At 35.6% G+C, this 21,342-nt stretch overlaps 1 protein-coding gene across 2 annotated transcripts in view; it reads right to left on the reverse strand.

Annotated features, from left to right (window-relative positions):
• ptpn21 (protein tyrosine phosphatase non-receptor type 21) overlaps window positions 1-20,823 on the reverse strand; it is a 29,530-nt gene extending 8,707 nt beyond the window's left edge. Inside the window, exons 1-18 of one of the 2 annotated variants that reach the window (XM_088925480.1) lie at window positions 20,643-20,823; window positions 17,811-18,115; window positions 15,935-16,104; window positions 15,699-15,796; window positions 12,590-12,657; window positions 12,363-12,433; window positions 12,107-12,194; window positions 11,056-11,144; window positions 10,704-10,791; window positions 9,870-9,949; window positions 9,682-9,786; window positions 9,315-9,375; window positions 6,074-6,155; window positions 4,090-5,561; window positions 2,202-2,342; window positions 1,694-1,912; window positions 1,232-1,360; window positions 713-947 (exon numbers count right to left, since the gene is read on the reverse strand). In XM_088925480.1, coding sequence (XP_088781606.1) covers window positions 713-947; window positions 1,232-1,360; window positions 1,694-1,912; window positions 2,202-2,342; window positions 4,090-5,561; window positions 6,074-6,155; window positions 9,315-9,375; window positions 9,682-9,786; window positions 9,870-9,949; window positions 10,704-10,791; window positions 11,056-11,144; window positions 12,107-12,194; window positions 12,363-12,433; window positions 12,590-12,657; window positions 15,699-15,796; window positions 15,935-16,104; window positions 17,811-17,990 — 3,376 coding nt within the window. In that variant the 5' untranslated portion in view covers window positions 17,991-18,115; window positions 20,643-20,823. The remainder of the gene's footprint in view (window positions 1-712; window positions 948-1,231; window positions 1,361-1,693; window positions 1,913-2,201; window positions 2,343-4,089; window positions 5,562-6,073; window positions 6,156-9,314; window positions 9,376-9,681; window positions 9,787-9,869; window positions 9,950-10,703; window positions 10,792-11,055; window positions 11,145-12,106; window positions 12,195-12,362; window positions 12,434-12,589; window positions 12,658-15,698; window positions 15,797-15,934; window positions 16,105-17,810; window positions 18,116-20,642) is intronic. The other variant, XM_088925481.1, reaches the window with a different exon arrangement.
• Window positions 20,824-21,342: the final 519 nt, after the last annotated feature.

Genomic DNA, 21,342 nt, shown 5'->3' on the forward strand with positions numbered 1-21,342 from the left:
TTGCGTCAGCATGCCTTGGCTGAAAATGAACAAGAAAAGGTCTATTCCATGATAAAAAGAGAAGAAAAGAAACATTTCAGCTGAGGAACCTTCTTCAGGTGGTTCTTCAGCCTTCTTCACCTGAAGAAGACTCCACAGCCGAAACATTGTGTTTCTTTTCTTCTCTTTTCAGCCTAGTATTTTATATTTTATTTTATTATGCAATAGTGATTAATACAATATCACATTTCAGTTTATTCCAAAAGAGTTCACCTCCTTTCAATGTTTTCTTTAATTCCAAATACACTTTGTAAAATTAATATTTAAAAAAAAATAAAAATGAAAACAGCAATAAAGATGGAAGATAAAATTAACAAAGAAACCAAGGTTTATAATGTAATAGGCGCAAAGGGGCAAACAGACTAACTTAAATATAAAGTAAATCTTATTAAAAAAAGTTTGGCCCCATCACCCAAAGAATGTATAAGAGCTTGGGGACAGACAAGAGGCCAGTCAGATGAATGAAGGCTGCAAGGTGCAGTCTTTTATCTCAACTACTGTGTTCTGCCAGGTAATGAAGATTGCAAGTGATCAAATAGTGGTGTTGATAAATCTGGAGAATACTAAAAGGGTTAAGATGTATAATGTGGATATAGACAGTCCTACAGATAATTGGACAGATAGTTGGTCAGATCACACTAATGCATGGAAAGAGAAGCACAGATACACTCACCTAAAAATCCCTTGAAATCTTCTGGGCAGCCATGATCTGGCCAGTCAGTGTACTGTAGGTGCCAAACTGTCCTCTCTTGGCCGGTCAACAGGTGCTTAATTTTCAGGCCTGTTGTGGCATAGCAGCCTGAATCAGTCCTGAATCGTGTAGTGATTTTAAACCTTCCATACGTCACACTGTTATGCCTTGATCCAAGTCGGGGCCAGTACCTGAAACTCTTCTCTCTGCCACCCTCCTATAATATTAGCAAAAAGAATTACATTATGATCAGGTGGTTCTTTTATTTTAACACGCCAGTTTCCTATTGCACACTTTTCTTTCATGACTATATACACGGTGGTATACACAGTTTTATATAAACATATATCCTTTGCTTGTGAATTATAAACAGGAAGGTTTAGGTGCCACTGCCTTATTGCAAATCAGAACAAGAAAGCAAATTATGTTTTTAAACTCTGTTTGTGTAAGAGATATTTTAAATTTGAAGAAAGTGGAGTTGAAATGCTTCAGAAAACTTACCTCCTCTGCTGTAACCATTGCTATGATAGCAACTCCTTGCTCCCATACCATCTGCCAGAAGTCCTGACAGGTATTTTGTAGCGGACCCTGTGTAGTTATGTAATTCCACTCATTTCCTCCTACAGTCACCTTTGAAAGCAGGAAATATTTATTAAAAATTCATACAAGATCTTGACATACAAACTTGACTGGTTATTTTTTACCAAAAAAGCAGTAGTTCACTCATTTACTCTGTGGTATTCAGATATGTAAGAAAACAAATATTACAAAAATAAAAGTTTCTGTTTCCGTATTTTGTTCAATAAACGCGGTACAATGCAGTGCTCAATTAAGACTGACCTACGAAATGAGAACTGTATTTTTATGTAGAATGCAGTACATTTTTTTTCTGCCATGAGCAAAAATCATCTGTGTTTGTTCACACCATACTACAGAGTTTACTGAAAGTTATTTTAATAGTACTTTGATATGAGAAGCATTGATGTAGCCTGTGTTGTTCTCTTTGGTCGGTACAAGCTCCACTCTGGTGTCATCATAAGGCAGAACATCCTGGAAGCGATTCCTCTCAGCACTCTCGGGCTGCTGGGCGACAGAGCAGTCTGCATTCGCTCGCTTCTTAGGCACCTGCTCATACTCCGTGAAAACCATGCCTCTCTCTAATCTCTCCTCCAGAATTTTGCACTAAAAGTCATAAAAAATTCACAATAAAATAATTAGGGTACTTTTAAGCATTTTTAAGAATTTAAGCTATTAAAACCACCAAAGGAACAAAACACTTAAACTGACCAAGCATGACAGTCTCTAAAATTCTATAATTTAATATGTACAAGTAACATCCGTTCTCTCCCACTTCAAAAAAAAACTTCAGAATACATGTGTACATACAGCACATAAAAACACCATAAATAGCTATGACATTCTGGAAATAATGAGCTAGGTTTCCCATAAAGTACATCACAAAAAAGCATACCCTTTCATCATTCGATGTCATTTCAGGCTCATCCTTACTGTCATCGTGTATGGTCATCCTGTACAACGTAAGTCCATTCAGAGCTGCCAGCTTCAGTGGGCCCATTTTCTTGATATCAGATTTATTTCCTTTTTTCATTCCCTAACATTGAAAACACAGAACTAAGATGAAGACATCCGTATACACCAACCAAACCTAAGCATAATGTAACAAGTACCACAAAAAGAACTTGCAATAGGATTCAAATGTCAAGAATGTACAACACAATCCCTGTTGTCATACTGCATTCTTCTGTCACAGGTACAGCACACTGGTATGCAAAACCCACACCCAGAAACTACACAGAATCCTACTGCATTTACATGTATTCCTAGTTAAAATCTTTCAAATACTTTGCATAGCTTAGCACCAACGTTGTCAAACTTGTACACTAAAAGGAGCAGATACTAACTGCAAATCTTTTGCCGTCAGGTTTAAATAAGTAAGGCATGTGGTGTAGATTATGGGAAAAAATGGTGACTATCTTTAAATAGGTTAAAGCATTTTCATCCTGCATTGTGAATTAATCGAAAATCACAATTTACATACTTTTATTGTTATAAATATAATTATAGAAAAATATATGTATAAAAGAGCTACAGCTGGGGATTTGGCAATGATATGCAGCCCTAAATTTCAGAAACAATAATAAGATATAACAGTATTCGAATCACCCTTGGTGATCAACAATCAACAAAACAACTTCTTCTCTAGAACAAAGACTTTGCATGATCATCAAAAAAAATGAATTTTTGATGGAAAATGAACATTTATCCACCCATTTCCTAACAGTCTAGTCTAGTGTAGGGTCATGGGAATTAACATCTTATTGGAAATAAAGTACTGATTGTGCACCAAATAAACTTACTTAAAACAATTTTGAAATATATTTTAATTCACTAATAATATTACCACATGTATGAAAGGATGTTATTATTAACAAAACTATAGATGCCACCTTTTTTGAAAGGTACATGAAATAAGCCAGATACTAAAAGCCATCCAACATTTTATTCAATATCCAGAGCCTGCCCCGGTAAGCAGAGGGCACAAGGCAAGACACATTTTGGATGAAATACCTTTCCATTGCAGTGTACTCACACAAATAGACACAAATACACATACACTTACACCAGGACCACCATTTACGTACTCATGTGTCTGGAGGAAACCCATGCGAATACAGCGAGAACACAAACGCTACGCAGATAGCACCCCAGGAGTTGAACCTGGGGTTCCAGCACTGCGTGGCAACAATGTTAACAACTGTACTTCCTTACCACAGAAACTGCACACAAAAAAAAACTTTAAATGACACAAAAAAGAAAATTTAAAGTGCAGCATAACAAATGGAGGATCCTAACAAATTCAAAATGTAAACAAGAATCGCCTTCAGTTCATCAAGAACATTTGTTTTTTGTTCTTTAGCGTCTCCTACACACATAAACAGCTTAAAAAGTTATTCTGTTCAGTAACATAACATTATTCCATTATCACAACATGACAATAGTGCGTCAGACTATTTAACCTAACCATAATTGCCATCTGTGCTTGTTTATAATTTATTACTGCATTTACTTTTATCAAATTATCAAAACCTCAAAGTTTGAATATTCTCAAACTCTTATTCACTTAGAATCTGTCTTTACACTTCAAGTAAAAACGAATAAAGCACTAACTGGTATTTATTTTTCTGATTATTATTATTAATGGTTAAAATTTTAAAGGACATTGAAAGAATGATTCTATTGTCTTGTGTAAATACTTGTTTACATTAAACCAATTTTATTGCAAAACAACTGTAGGAAAAATAGTTTACAACTTAAAAAGAAGCTGAAAATGTACTTACTCCTAGAGGAGGGAGTCCCTCTGCTGGGTTTCTTTTCCCAGCTGGTACATCAGAGTTGGGTCTCTTTTTGGCAGAGTCTCTCTTGGCCTTCTGCCTCACAGAGCAGCTAAGGTCCGACTCTGACATGGATGGCAAAAGCACACCTTCCTCCCTTCTCTGAGGCCTACCATCAATGACCAAGAACACAGAGCTTCCCTCTCTAGGCAGCCAATCTGTCTCCAGCTCCCGCACGAGAGGGTGCGGTTGATAAGTAAGAGGCCCTGGCAGGGAGGGAACAGCATTATAAGGGTAACAAGAGACAGGGTCAGCAGATGACTGACCCAACACGGCTACATGCTGCTCAACGCTACCAGTAGCATCCTGGGACTGAGGTGTGTGCCTGCCATTTTCATCGTCAAACTCTTCCTCCTCTCCACTGCTATGTACCAGCATGGTTGCATCTGAGAGGGACTTCTTGTGTCCATAATGCAGGTCTTCTTTACTGTTGCAGTCATCTGGTTTTATTTTTTCAAGGAACACGTTAACCTGTGATCCCAAAGCTGTCACCCTGGGAGGTGGGGTCTCCGCAGCAGAAGCTGACATGGTCCTCTCTTTCAATTTCATGCTATCAAAGCCATAAGCCAACCCTGCTATTTCAATGCTGTTGCGCTTCTTCATGTGTGCATGCTTGGCAGTGGTCAAGGGTTCACTCACTTCCTGCAATGAATGTGCCACTGGCAGGCTGTCCTCTTGGAAGGTCTGCACAGAGTGATGAACTCGCCTTGTGATGAGATCCGGATTACTGTTACTGACGTACAAGTGGCGAGAGAGGTCAGGTGTACTGTTGGCTGGCCGAGGATAAGGATAGGGGGGGGGTGGGCGGTAAACTTGTGTTCTCATGATGTTGGGAGTTGGGTACTCCTGAGCCTGGAGCTGAGCATTGGTCAACTCAGGAACACTCACTGCACCAACCACTGGCCGCCTATCAGCAGGATAGAGGTAAGGAGAGGGACTATGGAAACTGTAATTGAGGTGGAAAGGATATTGGTTGGTGTTATGAGAGTTAAACTGGGCATGCTCCCTAATCTCCGGCTGACTGTATACCAAAGGGTCAGGACGACTGTAAGCATACGAGTTGCCAATGTTGAGGTTTCTCATTGAGTGGCTCTGTCGATCTTCTTGCATCATCTCCCGGTTCTTCTGCCGCATGACAGTTTCGTAGTCGGGGGTGGCCCGATAGGAGGGTGGGATCAGAGCACTATGGCGGTGAGATGGTATGTAGTCTGTCCTCATTACATCACTTCCTGTGATGCTGGGGTTGGAAGACATGGGAGATGGCTGCATGTAATGCTGTGGGTTATTGAGAGAGCTCGTGCTATGTGCACTATAGACACTCCCATTTCTAATTCTGCCATTGTACTCATGAGGAGACCTATCCAAGCTTGTCTGAGAGTGATAGTAATATCCATTCTGATTATTAATGTAAAGATTGTCTGTAGGGAAAAAAGAAATTTGTTACTGCAGAATATGGTTTCCTAAATGCCTAAATATAAAAATATTATCTCAAATATGGGAACCAAGAAAGTATTGTTACACTTATTTGCATAAAACATTAACATAAACTATATATTGTATAAAAAGCAATCTTAAAAAGCACCTTTAAGACAAAAGCAAACCAAAAATCAACAGAGCTGTTTTAGAAAAAAAACATCCAAATCCAACCATTACAAACTATTGTAAAAAATTACAAACTGGCACGGTGTCAAAACAATTTTATACAGTTCATTATCAAACAGTACAAGTGAAACGTGCACTCTCTCAATCTGCCCCTGAATAGTCAGTAGTCCAGCAGATGCTGCCGTCCACAGTAAATTGTAATCCCAATTTACCATGTAAAGCTAATGTGAGTGTTGTTGAATCCAACATTGTACCCAATGACACATCCTGAGTGAGCCTGCAAACCTGATGTTATGTAACAGCCTGCAATTAGGGATGACGAGATTACCTTGAGACGATGTGTAGGGTTCGGTGTAGTGCCCATTGTAGTGTACCTGAGGTGGAGGCATCATGTAAGGCTGGGGTTTTGGCTTAAAAGGAAGATAAAAAGTAATTTAACATTTTTTTATTTTATCATCCACTACTGTGTGTAAGTTCTTCAAGCCGGAAGAAGGTGAAAACTTACTGCTGGACTGTGCTCTAGAAAAAAGAACATTCAGCCTTATTTCACAATTCCATTCTCTGCAGTAACCTTGGCTCATGGCTCATAGATATTAATATTTATATACTCTCCCACTACCTGGCTGAACAGTTTTGGCAACACACTTGGTAACCAATAAGCTAACATGAGACCCAAACACAGCTCTCACCTCAACAAAATAATAAAAAAATGACATCTGTGTGCACACACAACTGTACTTTTCTAAAGTACTGGTATGTTGTTGTACATCAGCTGCAGTAAATGGTCTTGGGTTGCCCATTCTTCACTGATATTCCTTTTACATAAAGAAGATAAGCACTATTAAACATGGCCTGATTATAATAGCTCTTGCTTGAAATGAGCTTAGAAAACTGTTGACTCATGATTAGGATTGTGCTGCTTCATGTAATAAATTGTTTGGTGTACTTTGTTGTTAGTGGAGATTGTTGTTTATTATTCCAGGCATTAACACTATTCAAAACCAAGGTAGATTTTATGTAGACTTTTAATTATCAAGAACTGATGTTTCTCAAGACTTAACATAAACAGCACCTTCTAGTCTTTGAATTGACAATTTAGATACTACAGTCACCAAAAAGCCAATTCCCTGTTTCTCATGTCTGATTGGTTTGCCATTTTCAAACTGCTGAGGTTTTAAATCCACATGGATGCATTTTGGCAGTATACTGACAAATGATTTGCACTTACCTCAGTTTTAGGATTTTATAGTTCTAAAATAATCAGTGCTGAAGTATTATCCTAAGTAAAATGTTATAGTTCCTTTTTGTTACAGAGTAAAGGAAGCACCTCTAAATCATAGTTTTTCTCTCTACATGCCTCATTAAATAACACTTTTAACCAGTCCTCTCAACTTACATTGTAGTAGCTTTCCATTTCCACCACTGAATACATGTATATACTTGGTTGTTAGTTTGATCTGATATATCAAATAGTTATGAACTAAAACATTTTAATCTGATAAAGTTCAAAGACAAACCTTAAACAAGCACCTAAAAAGGCATAAAAACTATTATAAATAAATATTTTGACTGACAATTTTACATTTGACATTGCAATTAATTCAACAAACGCTCAAAATCTAAACTACAGTTATCCCTTGATTTACTAAAAAAAAGGTGTATTTACTTTTTCACAGTCCTAATGGAACAAATTCATTCTCCTAAGATTATGTAAATCCCTCAGATTGGTTCCCAAATCCTAGAAAAATCACACTTTACCATACCTGTACCAATACCAGTATGTATTAACAAGAAAACATACTTTACCAATAATTTAATTTTGTGTAGTACAAAAGCATTGCAATGACAACAGTGATACTTATGATACTTTGACCTTTAAAGTCTGGTTAATCTAACAGAACTTTTCATATGTCAAATGATGTTTATATTGTACAGTAGTTAAGATTTTTAAAGTAACATAAACACTCTAAGAAAACTTGCAAAAGCTTTCTTTAATGAAACCTTATTTTAATATACTCTAACTTTTTACATTGATAAATTCATTATAGAATAAATTAAGAGCATACAGCTTTGGTTATTAAGAATTAAAATTAAGATTTTATTAAAAAGTTTAAATGAACACACACTAGAAAACTGACACTGTTAAACAGGAGGAGCTGCACTGACTGATGTTGCTCGTGGTGTAATGCTGTCAATGAGCGGTTACTAACCATGGAAGAGGTGTTGGGGTCTAGGTACAAATTCTGCTTGTTACAGCAGAAAACAGGTTTGTATTTCATTAAATATGTATACATTTGCGGACTTTATTATAGCAAAATCCTTAATAAGAACGTTGTAGACGATGTAGGATGCTTGGATCTAGGCTACACTAAAGTGTATTCTTCCTCCTACAATAGGATGCTCATCAATGAAAAAATTATCCCACTATAGTAAAAACAAGTTTTTCAAAAAAGGGTACAAATTCGCGGCATATCAAAGGTTCCCAAAACACTTTACATATAAGTGGGGACTCACTTCTTCCACCACTGAAGTTCTGCACTCATCCTGCTGAACCCTAACAGCCCCTCTGCACAGAAGATCAGGGACAGAAGTGAGGAACATCTTCTCCAATTAAATTAAGGTGGAAGGTTAAGTAGAGCAAATTCTATTTGGGATGTTCAAATTCACAGAAAATGAACAGTGACCTTTAATGATTATGTTCTCAGGATCATAGTTTAATATGTCTTACAATGTATGGCATCTCCCACAGCATGTCGTATCCAATCCCCAAAGTGGTTTGGAAATTGTGGTTCAACACGACTTGCAGCAGCAACCTGCATCTCCCATCCTACTGCTGACCAGCCCTAGTCTTGCTCAGCTTCTGAGATCAGGCTAAGAACGCATACTTTCCAGAAAATGAACATAATGCCAAAGTGCTGTTTTGCAGAGATACAGAATATGTAATAAAATATTTAAACCTCTATTACATAAAGCATTCACAAAACAATTTCTACATCTCAGACCTCACAACACTGCAAGAGGGGTTATTTCAAATCACAAAGTCACTCATGAATGTGGATGGATGGATTCAGTGGTTTGTTTGGCAGTGTCCTGGTGCTACAGCTGCAAGAAACTAGAGGCATCCTTACCAGTGTTCATCCTGTACATGTCCTACCATTAACATTATGATTAGAACTTTAATGTTGCATTAATTTTAACAATGGAATTTCTTCTAAAGCAGTGTGTAACATCTGTTTTGGAACATTTCACCCCAAAGTATGCACCATACCCAAATACTCTATAAATTGTGTCACCCATGTTTATGAACAGAATAACTTTTTGTTGTAAATGTATGGTTGCTTGACGTGTCTTAACACTGCATATATATAATACTTGTTCCAATGAACAAAATAAACATGCAATTTAGGATTTCAAGACATGCTTGAATATTTTCCTTTGTCATGTTTTCATGTAAGTAATGTATGTCTGCAGTAAATACAACGCATGAATCACAAAAATTAATTGGAAGATATAATGAATTTATTAACCTCTTTGTCATATAGTTTTTTTCTGCCAGTATATTAACATACCAGAGACATCCTTGTTGAAGATCTCCTTCTTACTGGATTAACTGGAGCATTCTGAGTTTGTCTGTAAAGCAGAAAATATCAATCAGTCACTCTTGTAAGTCCTAAAAATATATAATTTTCTGTAGCCTCAGACGACTGTTAAAGATAAAACCTGACAATGCTGCATAAAGCACAGAAAATACAACTGGAGAATTAGGGGATAGTATTTTCACTATGCAAAGACTAAGATGTATAATAGTGGAGCTTGCATTCCTATTCAATCACATAATTCTACGGCACTGTCAAGAAAATAAGATGTTCTCTATAAAATAGCATGGACAATATCATGGAGAGGAAGGGTTTGTGCTTATGAAAGTTGGTTGCTCACCCTTTGTTAAGCAGAGAAGGACGAGAAAGCATTGGTAAGCGAGGAAAGGAAATAGTGAGTAAAGACTTCTGGGAGCCCTCAGAAGGTGCTGACTCAGATGGCTCTCTGGAGACAGGAAGGGGACAGAAATAAGGGGACTAATGACTCAGCAAAATCACTGTCATACCAGGAAAACTGCAAACACTTACAGACTGGTTTTGTTAATTTTGTAAAATTTATGGCGCGCAAGGCACATCCTGCAAACGTATTTGGAAGTTTCCATGTCATCCTAAAAAAGAAAAAAAATAAATTCAAAGTAGCAGAATGGGATCCCATTTGTTTATAAGTTCATACAATACTGTCCATCAATCACAGCTGGTACCAGATGTTACAATTTGGCAAACTGCAGAAAATAATTCCTGGTTATTTCCAACCATAGAACTAGAGGTCCATAGGTCACATAATTTCATTTGAATTGCAGTATGAAGAACTGCACTGATAACTATTTTCTTGTACAATTTCTGACTTTATCATATTTACATTTTTATAGCAAAGTCAAATACACAAATTAGGCAACAACTGAACTACAAATTGACACAAGAACATTACATAAAGTGAAGAAATAAGATATTTTGAGAGTTTGCTCTAAAATGCTCATTAAATTCACTCTAGAGCTCTTAGTGTACTCTTAAACATTTAATTTAATGCAATTTCCATTCTGAAGCTGATACCATTTCTCAAGCTAAATTATTTTATAAAATTATTTTACAGTTAACCAAACAGAAGTAAAAAATATTTGCACATAGTTAAAAAGTACCTGTACATCAAATGCCAGGGCTAACTATTGAGGAAATGATTTCAACAATGCAGTATGTCTTCCATAAGGCAAACAAAGGAACACATACATATTGTACTATGATTCACCAACAGTCCAACAGGACAGATACCAATGATTAAATATATTAAATTACACATTTAAGGAAATTAATATCTTAAATGTTACTTATTGACATTTGCAGAACACTGCAAAATGCAGAACTTACTGTCTGGAATTGAATGGTTTCTTCCTTGTTTGCCAGCTCTAGTGCAAAGAACGATTTGTTGTGAGTCATGCTGGTAATATCATTCCACCTAGAAAGCCCAGTGAAATAAAATTAAGTACCAATACTTTTGTTAACCATACTTGTATTATAGTATATGAAAGAAAACATACAGCCTTTGTAATGAGAACAAATCTCAACCTAATGTGAATAGCTAAAAATTACCAAGTGCCAAACAAAAAATCAGAACCCTATATTTTAGAGCCTATATTTTGTATGAGACTCACAACATTAGAACCTGATCACATCTCTTATGACTGGATCCTTGAAAAGTTAATACATGTTTATTTCTTACCTAAATATAACAGGAGGCCGACCATTCTTGTGCTTCACAAAGATCCCATCCAGACATGCCCCAAGAACTAAATCATTCCCTTGGCTATCCTGTATCCAGAGCAAAGACATGGATAAAAAGCACAAGATCACGCTTCTTAAACATTCAAATTTAAACATTCAAACAATTCTTCTCAAGTTTCAACACAGTTCAACGACTGCCTGATTTTGTTTTGGATACTTCTGAAGAATTACTGTTTCAGAAGAGATATCTATGTAGTTTTATGTAAAGTTCAGGGTGTGAAAATAAAAAAAATAAATATTTTTTTTTTTTTTTTTACTGTTGACTCTTTTGACATCACTAAAAATAATTTAATAAAGTAAAAATATCTACATACATATCTACAGTTTAATGTTTGGAACAATACAGTCAGTTTTCTACAATAAATTTAAACATTTCCACTACCACTAATTCTTACTACACAAGAGCTAGTTTGTTATTAAACAATCGAGTCACAAAATACTACAAATAAATGGTAGTCTGCCTTCACAAAGCATGTAAAGTTAATGTAAAAATTACAGTATTATTTCTTTAGTTAAAAAAAATTTAATCTAAAAGGTTTTCATTTTAAAAGTTGTTTAAAATATAAAACCCTCATCCATCTTCAATGCTTTCTTTTTCCCCCACTGTCTGATGCAGACGGTATCTACCTAAAACACTTGTTTTCAATTTATTCAATTAAATTGACAATAAAACAATAAATAAAATAAAATTATCATTTTGATAAAATAATGCATAAGAGCTAACAGCAATATAAAAAAAATTGTATAGAAAATTTCAATCATGACAGCTGTTTTTGTAGACATCTTCTCCCTTACCCTTTTATTCCTACTGAATCAATGGTAATTACTGCACAGGTTTTCCATAATGGGGGGCTCCTCAGGAATGTAGCTATTACGTAAGTAGCAGAACTGTCTGCACTACTATTAAAATGAAATTTCTCACTGTAGTTCACAATTTCTTCCAAATCTGCATGAATAAGGTTTATTTACCTTTAAGGTAATTTTTTTACCTTTGCATGGTAACTTTCCTGGCCATACCCATCCATCTTCTCAACTTCCTGCATGTATAACATTTCTGCCTCTGGTGGCTGAAGCCCTCTAATAAATGAAAATCATTAACAGTCCAAAATAAAAAATAAAAAAAATTGTTAAAGCAAGTCCTTGCTACAGAATCTTAATCTGAGATCATTTCAATGTCTTTAATAACTAACTCAATTAAATATAGGCTTTATGGCTCAGATTTATTTCTTTTGTTCTTTGCATTACCTGTACTTTTGGTGTAGCAAGGCCACTTTCTGTGTGGCCTCTTCAAGCATTCTTTCATCTTGAATCCATCCCTTGGACACAAAAAGACAAAACAAAAAAAAAGTAAAATAACCGATAACCTAATCTAACAATTACATACAAAAAGGGATGTTGTATGCAATAGTTGTAAGTTGTACTAAACCAGTGCACATTAATGAAATGATCAAATAAAAAAAGAAAGGACTTACAATTGGAAACAACACAAACTTCTGTAGAAATTCCTGGGATTCATAATGATCAAAATCACCAAAATCAGCTGAAAAAAAAAAGTTATTTAATTCTTCAATTTACAATATCTGTAAAGAGAAAATTTCAATATTTTGCTTTTATGTAAAAAGCCAGTTTCAGATGGCATAAGAATACCAGGGTACCTCTAAGACGTGCTTAAAGCAAGGCTATCAGCGTCTGTTCCTGGGCAGCTAAGGGATCTTCCAATTTTGATCTAAATCAAGATTCTTAATTGTCATATTCTTCATTAAGAACATAAAAATTTTACAAACAAGAGGAAGCCATCATGCCCCTCGCCTGTTTGTATTTCACTGTTAATTTGAAAAAACCTGGGGCCTTTGAAAATTCTGAATACTTGAACCAGGTCATGTAATATTCTTTATTATTTAAGATTAAAAGAATTTTACAGGCTAAAAAGAAATCAAAATTTCTTCCAGCAAAGGAATATATCTGTTTGCTCTTCTCTAAAGCAACAAAATTATTTTTGTCCAAAACTGCAAGCATTCTAAATGGGGTATTAGAGGAGCTCTTAAGTTAATTAAGCAACTTTATCTAAACCCATAGTGATTTTCTCTTAGAATCCTTGTGCCAAGCAGATGATCGTCTAGCTTAGCTCTAATTACCACTGCAATAACCTGACATGCAATAGACGCAAGAGCTATTGATCACTTACTTCTCACTTTTGTCACCTTTAATTGTGGATGGATGCCACATTAGTCATTTTCCAGTAAGTATATTTATATATCTACTACTATAAAAGCTTTGTAAAAAAAGTAAAAGAATTGCATCTTTTTTTTACTTAAGTACAATAAATAGAATACATCCAGGTTCTGGTAATTTGTTTATATGCCTCAACATTTCTTTGTTTTTTTCCATACAATTGGTAGAAAACTATCAAGCCCTGTAAATTTACCTTCAATGCTTCCAGTGCCTTTAACACTTCTTTTTTTATGCTAATATTTAATATTGATCTTTGTCTTTGCAGAGCCTGAGGCATGTTTTCCAAGGCAAGTGAAATATTAATTTAATACAAAATATAAAATTTTACTAAACATTCTTTTACTCATCTCAAAAGTTTCCCACTTATATCCAGCACTCAACCTTCTACTGATATTTTGTTCTTTATTCTTTTTATGGTACTTGCACTTATAATTCATTCTGCTCCTTTTTTACCTTTCTGGATCATTTTTTTAAACATTGTATGAAGTGTTTTCTTCCAAATCTCAACACTGTACAGTAAACTCCCTCATATATGATATTTATGCATCTGAAAACCTCAAACAAATGGGAAAAAACTCAAAGAAGAGGTTTACATACTTTCCAACAAAGACATTTAATTTTGGATCATTTTGATCAATAAATGAATGAAAAAGTATAGCCTTTTGTGTTATTTGTTTTATTGGGTTCTCTTTATCTATTTTATGACTTAGATGAAGACCTGATCACATTTTAGGTCAAATTTATGCAGAAATGAGAAAATTCTAAAGGGTTTACAAACGTTCTAGCACCACTGTATTTTCAATAAGGATGGTCCTTGCTGGTACATCTATGTTGTGCAATCCATATCTACATCACCCCCTAGGGGACAAAATTGCCTATACCCCTAAAGCAGTGGTTCTCAAACTGTGGAGCGCCGCCAGCTGGTACGCCAAATGACCCTGGAACTTTGAAGTGTGCGCTGAAAAATCAGGACGGGTTTTCATATTTACTATTTTAAGACGTGTCGAATACGCAGCCTATGTACTACGATACAGTGCGCACTAATACTTAAGTGGACACAGAGCTACAATGTAATTCTATTCCATTCTATAGGGATGCGTGCTATGAACGTAAGTGACCAATTGTATTTAAAAAAACTTATCTCCAACAAATAGAGAGGTAGGAGAATGTGCGTGATTTGGAACAGTGCCAATGTTGTAAACACAGGAATGCATAGAAATGCGTGCTAGGAACGCTGGCAATCTTATGAGCACAGGAAAGCGTGATAGATAACAGAAAAATATTTAAGAACTGTTCTAGGTTAATTTGAGAAAAATGCACCGAGTATCTCTGTGTTTCGCTCCCATGCGAAAAAAAAAAACTTTTTTTAACTTCTGAGACAGACTCCTGAAACGGAAACAGCGAAAAATGCAAGCTTGCGGATTGCTAAAGCAGGTAAGCCCCACACTATTTTTGAAGAACCTTATTTACCGTTGGCAAAAGAGCTGACACGTATTATGTGTGGAGAAAAGGCTGCTAAACAGCTCGACCTGCTGCCCCCCTCTGAAGGACACAGTCACTCAAAATTATTGAAATGGCGGATGATATCAAACGTACGCTGGTAGAGCACGTTAAGATGAGCAGATGCTTTTCACTGCAATTAGATGAGTCTGTAGTTGATTTGGCCAATTTGCTTGTTTACGTTAGATAGTTTGAGGGAACGTCCCATGAGGACTTTCTGTTCTGTAAACCGCTACCAACAGGAACTACAGGAGAGCACATACTTCAGCTTCTGAATGAATTTATCGAAGAGAATGGCATCGACTGGATAAAACGTGTCGGAGTTTGTACAGATGGTGCTAGAGCGATGACAAGCCGACACAGCGGTGTGGTTGCACGAATTAGAGAAGTTGCTCCAGAAATGAATGGACGCATTGCAACATCTACCGCGAGACCTTAGCCGTCAAGACAATGCCTGACGATTTAAAATCTGTTAGACTCTGTTGTGAAGTTTTTAGGGCTGTAGAAACCACTCATTTTCTCACCTTAAAAGGATCCTGCCAATAAAGTAAATGACATTCACAATGTTTTGAATGCAATGCAATGTCTATCAAGCTTGAACTGGACTACCCATTATCTTATCAAGGAGGCTTACTAGAAATCCCATTTTGGTGTTAAAATATTCAAAACATTCAAAATGAATAACAATGGCTAGAGACTATGAAATCTACTGTGAAAAGTTTACAGGACAGGGAGAAATGAGAGCTTGGTGACATTGCAATGGGCCAGGAATCAGCTGAAGAGATGATCCTTCTTAAAAGAAGTTCAAACAATACTTCAATTCAAGTTCAATTTCTTATGAAACCATACCTTGAACAGCTAAACCAGCTAACTGAACAGCTTGTTCTACTGAGCAAGGGATCCGCCCCTCCAAAACATCCTTCTTTAGCTGAAGATAATATTGGTATCTGCAAAGGAACAGAAAAGTTATATATTCCAGTAAAAATATAAACTTGTAAAGCAAACACCTCAGTTAAATATTATTTCCTTAATATGTCTGATAAAGAGTGACAACACTCAACAGCATGTTTTATTAAGAAGCTCACCTTGTTATTTCTTGTTGCAGCTGAGACACACTTGGCACATAAAACACAACCCCAAAGTAAACTGTAGGCTCTAAGCCATATTTGTCAAGTTGTTTCTTCAGAGGTTTTTCCAAATCTACCCATCTTTGCTGACTCTGCTTGTTGAGATACCAAAGACTAAAATAGGTCACCTGTTAAGACAAAATGCAAAGATATTATTTTGATGCCAAGAGTGGAAAAGCAGTGATTCTATATAAATTAATCAAGACCTTCTGTCCAATGTAGTCTATTTTTTTAAATGAGGGAAATCAGCTGTAGCAGAGAAAAATACACTATTTTAGGTGGAGAATAGGAATTTAAAGAAATTGTACTGAAATCTGAGGCTTTAGTAGTCATTTCCGGACTGAAATTACACTAAAGAGACTTTAAATGACAATCTGAATATGATTAAATCTAAGAATTATGTATTTTTTGTACAGAGTGATATTAGTACACTAGTTATAATAATTGTAACAGTTTCAATGTAAAATGGCAATTTGTTGTAAAAATACACAATGAACAATAAAAGTGAAAAACCAATACTTGTAACAGACTGCAAATGTACTGTATTTTGTGATCCATTTGTTTATATTTTTTTGTATAAAAGTCTATTGAAAATCTATTCAAGTCTGTGGTATATAAAGATATATAACAATAACAGAACAGCCACTACTCAGACATAAAAATGATGCTTAGTAGATGGGAAACATACACACAAATCAACACATTTAAAAGAATACTTTTTTTTATTTTAAAGCATTTTATTCTGTTTCACTTGGTTTACAGGTTTATACTGACAACAAAGCTTCAAATCGCCCTCGTTCCAGGAAAAAAACTAAAAGTCATGTGTCAATACATAGATACAGTATCAATGACATACTGACTCCAGACATACTGCAAATTGCTATCCAGGTCCTTTCACATCTGCTTAGGTGACTAATGGCATAATTCATCAACCAACTAAGGTAAATTGAATCAGATATGATTACAATAACACCAGCACTTTCAAAAACTATTTGATAATAAAAGGTAATGATACCTTCTATACAATTCACTTATAATGAGGAAAACTATATGAATTAGATGGGAACCTTACCATTACCATCTAAATAATCCTTCAGTGAATGTGTACTACAACACAAGGGAATACTTAAGAAAACTTTTTAAACAGTTACAATGCCTTTAGCACCAAATATGCTTACCTTTTTGTAATTACATGTGAATATAAACCCCCCCCCCTCACAAAAGCAATTATGACTAAATCAAAGTTATCTCACTTAAACAAGCAATACAATCACACACATTAAAGACCTAAAAGGCCAGTGTTATTCCTCATCTTGAAGTTTCTTTTCCAAACTTATTGTAGCCACATGATGTCACTGTATGACTAAATGGATTTGACATTCTAGTAACTGAAATTAGTAGCATTTAATTACTCATGTGACAACACTTCCTTTTCTGCACACTAACAATGTAAATGCAGGTTTTCTGTACCATATACTATCCCACCTCTTCATCTTATTAGTGGTTTCTTTTATTACACTGCCAACATAAAAAAATATATAGCATAACAGTATGTAATATGAAATGTTTACTGCGGCAATAACAGTCAGTGGTCAATCACATACAGTGGTTTTAACTTGCCATTTTTTTTTTACCAAAAGGGAAAAAAACATTTTTTGCTATACCATTTTCTTAATTCACTCCTTCCATGTTCATTTTATGGGATATGATAGTGAATTGTTTATAAAGTTAAAACTCTTAATGATATATCAGGAAAGAACAGGCACATCTTCCATGAAGAAAGAAAACATTCCAAACTACAAAAAAAATTAAATATGATAAAAAATTATCATACCTCTCGCAGCTCTAGGCGTTGTGCTACTGCCTCCAAACACTCCTGCCCTGTGCTCTCCACAGAAAGGGTAAATTCCACAAATTCACTGTTCAAGAGCTGAATACGAGTTACGAGGCAACTCTTGCTAGATACCGTGTACCTTCGGGTCCTCTTGAGCTTTAATCCAAATGGTAAGGGCATTGTGCTCTCTCCTCCACAAAAATGGCCCTTTATTAACCAAAAATATCTCTGCCTCTGTCTTTAAAAAACTGTCCAGTAACAGGTGACAGGAGAATCAGGCCTTTACGCACCACAAACATATGTGTCTGCAGAAAAAAGAAAAATAACATTATTCACAAAGCATATGGTTCATTAATGTTGCCACCACATCCAGTAAAATACTGAACTACCATAACACAAGGCAAGACTACAACGAAGCCAAGGAGCGACGCTTTCTTATTTTGGATTTATCTGATAATACATGCCCAGAACATTCTAAAGGAAAGCAACTGGAAAAAGCACGCAGTTAGAACAAATGAAATAAAAGATACAAAGAAAAATATGAACAATAAAGAACTCCACAGTGCTTTACAAGAATAAAAAAAAGCTCATATTCAATTAAAGAGCCTGGTCTTCTTTCAACTCAAGGCTAAAAAAAATATTTTTTTTCTAGAAAAACTACACTTACAAACACCACAGAAAATTATCTTACTTTCACAATGAAAAGTCTAACTCAGATCAATTGTAAGCCATATCATTTTTCACTTTAATGTGCATGCCACGACATTTTCATATACTGTTATTATTTAGCCATAACAACGATAAAAACAATGCTAATTACATGCATGCAACATCCTACTCAACTACTTCAATTGACTCCATTAAACGTCATATGCTGAGTGTTTATCTAATCATGCATGTGGTCTAAATATCTTTGAATTCTTTGGAGCTTTTTAATCTTTTGCATCTTCTAAAGTGGTTATTATTCCTAGTTTAGCAGAATATTTAAATTAGCCATTTGCCAGTGAAACCAGAACTTTTATATCATTGATATAAATTGGAAAGAGTAGTAGTGTACAGAGATTCCCGTGGCAGTCCGCCAATTACACCATCCCAACTGGAGTGTTCACACTTTTCTGTATCCGGTTTCCTGTTTATAAATCAATTCTTTACCCTAGTACATGCATGATATTGAATGCCTAACACTTGCCATTTAATAATGTATCTTTTATAAGAAACTATGTTTGCATTGTGAAAATCTAAACACACCACATCACAAGCATCATTACTGCTGTTGCCCATTCAAAGAAATAACTAAAGTTAAGCAAGACCAGACTGTTCAAAATTCATATGAATTATTAGCCAACAGTACGTTATTGCAATACAGGTGTTCCTTTTGTTTTAATTTTTGCTTCTCCAAACTAGACATGCTGGTCTATAAGTATTTGAATTGATTTTGTCACCATTTTTACGAAAGGATGCCGCATTAGCAATATTGTCAATCAGTGGGTATTATCCAGTTTGAAAGACCAGTGAAAGAGTTATGTTAATTGAATGCAACTGATATTAAGTACAATGTCCTTAAGTACAATTGGAAGAATACCATCAGGCCTGATATTGTGTTTCTAGTACCTGTAATACTTCTGTTTTTTTTATACTTTAACATTATTTAATATGGAACTGTGTCTTTCCTCAACGTGCAGCAAGCTGTCTCTTCCTTGAGAAATACCTGAGCAACATTTAATTAATCAGCAATTTATGTTTGATCAATTAAATGTTTCTTTAAGAACTTTTACTTCATCCTTTACCGTTCATCTGCTTTTGTAATATTGAAAAAGCCTCATTAGTTTTATGCTCCTTTACAATAGCCCTGTTTCCTGGCCTTCCTAATAACCTTTCCAGCCCGTGCATGGAGTTCATTACACTAACTTAATTTAACTGGATCTTGTTCTTCTTTGAATCATTTATAAATGTTTTTTTTTCTTGTTATATTCCTACTTTGGATTCCACCTCATCAAAAATATATACCCTGTATATTTATATCTGTATGGAAAAATTGAAAACAAATACATGACCTAGTATTTACATGACTAGTAAATCTGACAATACCATCAACCAACAATACATCTTGGGATCTGCAGTCAGTATTTCGATAGGAATTCGATCACGCCGAAACTCGAAACTCGCAGGGAAAAGGGGAACCGACCTAACTGGTCCAACTCAGGCATCACCGGATAGAGCTACTCGATCCGTGCAGACCTCCGATTCCAAATCATGTACAGTCCATTACAATAAGCATATCCGACATAGCAGACAAAGAATATGTCAGTCTTTTCTTTTTTTAGATTAGATTTGTGATATTTGTGTAGCACACACACTGGAAAACAGCACACCAAACAAAACAATGCGTAGTAACCAATTTCTGACCAAGATAAATTATATACATTTTTAAAGTGAAATAAAATCCCAAAACTGTCCAGGTTTAAATATTTCGGATTGCAAGCAGTGGCTAATATTAATATAACCGTAAACAAAACCTGGTCGTTGAACACGAAAACAAATAAAGCGAGTATTATACTAATAGTTTCTTCCCAATTCATAAATACATTTAACTGGCAATATTACAATAACAAGATCATAGCTCCGCCCGTGATATTAACAAAACGCGCATTAAGTGAAAATATTACATCAGGGAAAAGTGGGAAATAACAATGTATATTAAAAGACTACTGGCAATGATAAAACATAAACAAAATGGCTATACTGCAAAGCTAAATCTTTTCTAATCTCTCAAGTGACTGACTTTCCGAGTCGCACTAAAACACAGGTTGAAATAGGTTTTAAACAAATTACCTGCTCATACCATCTACCCCAATCAAACTGGCTTCATTATGTGATGCATTCATCTTTTCCTGTCACTCGATTTACTTACTACATTCACTACACCAATTGGATTTACAAAAAAAATCCCTTCTCAGTCGATATCAACATGCTGGAAATCAACAGGTCACTCCGAAAACACGCTTCACTTCCTGTCCATGGTGAACAAACCGTCTGTGTATTCATCCACGGAACTATTTTACTTTTGCCTTTTTAACGAAGGTCCGTCTTTGTTGAAATGCGAATGAGCTTGAAAATGTGCGTAACTAGTATTCTTTCTGTGTTTAGTAATTGAAAGAGTTTATGAGGTTAGTTAAGTGTTGTCGTAGCGCGTTGATGCAGGCGGCGTACTACACAAGCGCCGTGCGGCGTTTGCAGCCCATGACCTCAGGGAGCTGGAATGCCCCGGCAGGGACACGCCAGGAATGAGGCAGCTGGCTCGCTCGCAGCGAGCGATATTGTTGCACACAGTAGCAGCTCAGCACTTGAAACAACAACGCCAGAAAGTACTCGTCAAAGCTATTTGTAACAACCTTGCTGTATGACTGATGTTTCGCTTTTGTTCTTTATATCTATCCTCGGTCGAGATCGCACCATTTTCAGAAAGCCACTTTCCATAGGAAGGATCCCAGACATTACTAAGAAACTTCTCTCGGGAAAAAAAGATAAGGAA

The sequence above is a fragment of the Atractosteus spatula genome, chromosome 9 (genome assembly GCF_055471065.1).
Source record: "Atractosteus spatula isolate fAtrSpa1 chromosome 9, fAtrSpa1.hap1, whole genome shotgun sequence".
Classification (NCBI taxonomy): Eukaryota; Metazoa; Chordata; class Actinopteri; order Semionotiformes; family Lepisosteidae; genus Atractosteus; species Atractosteus spatula.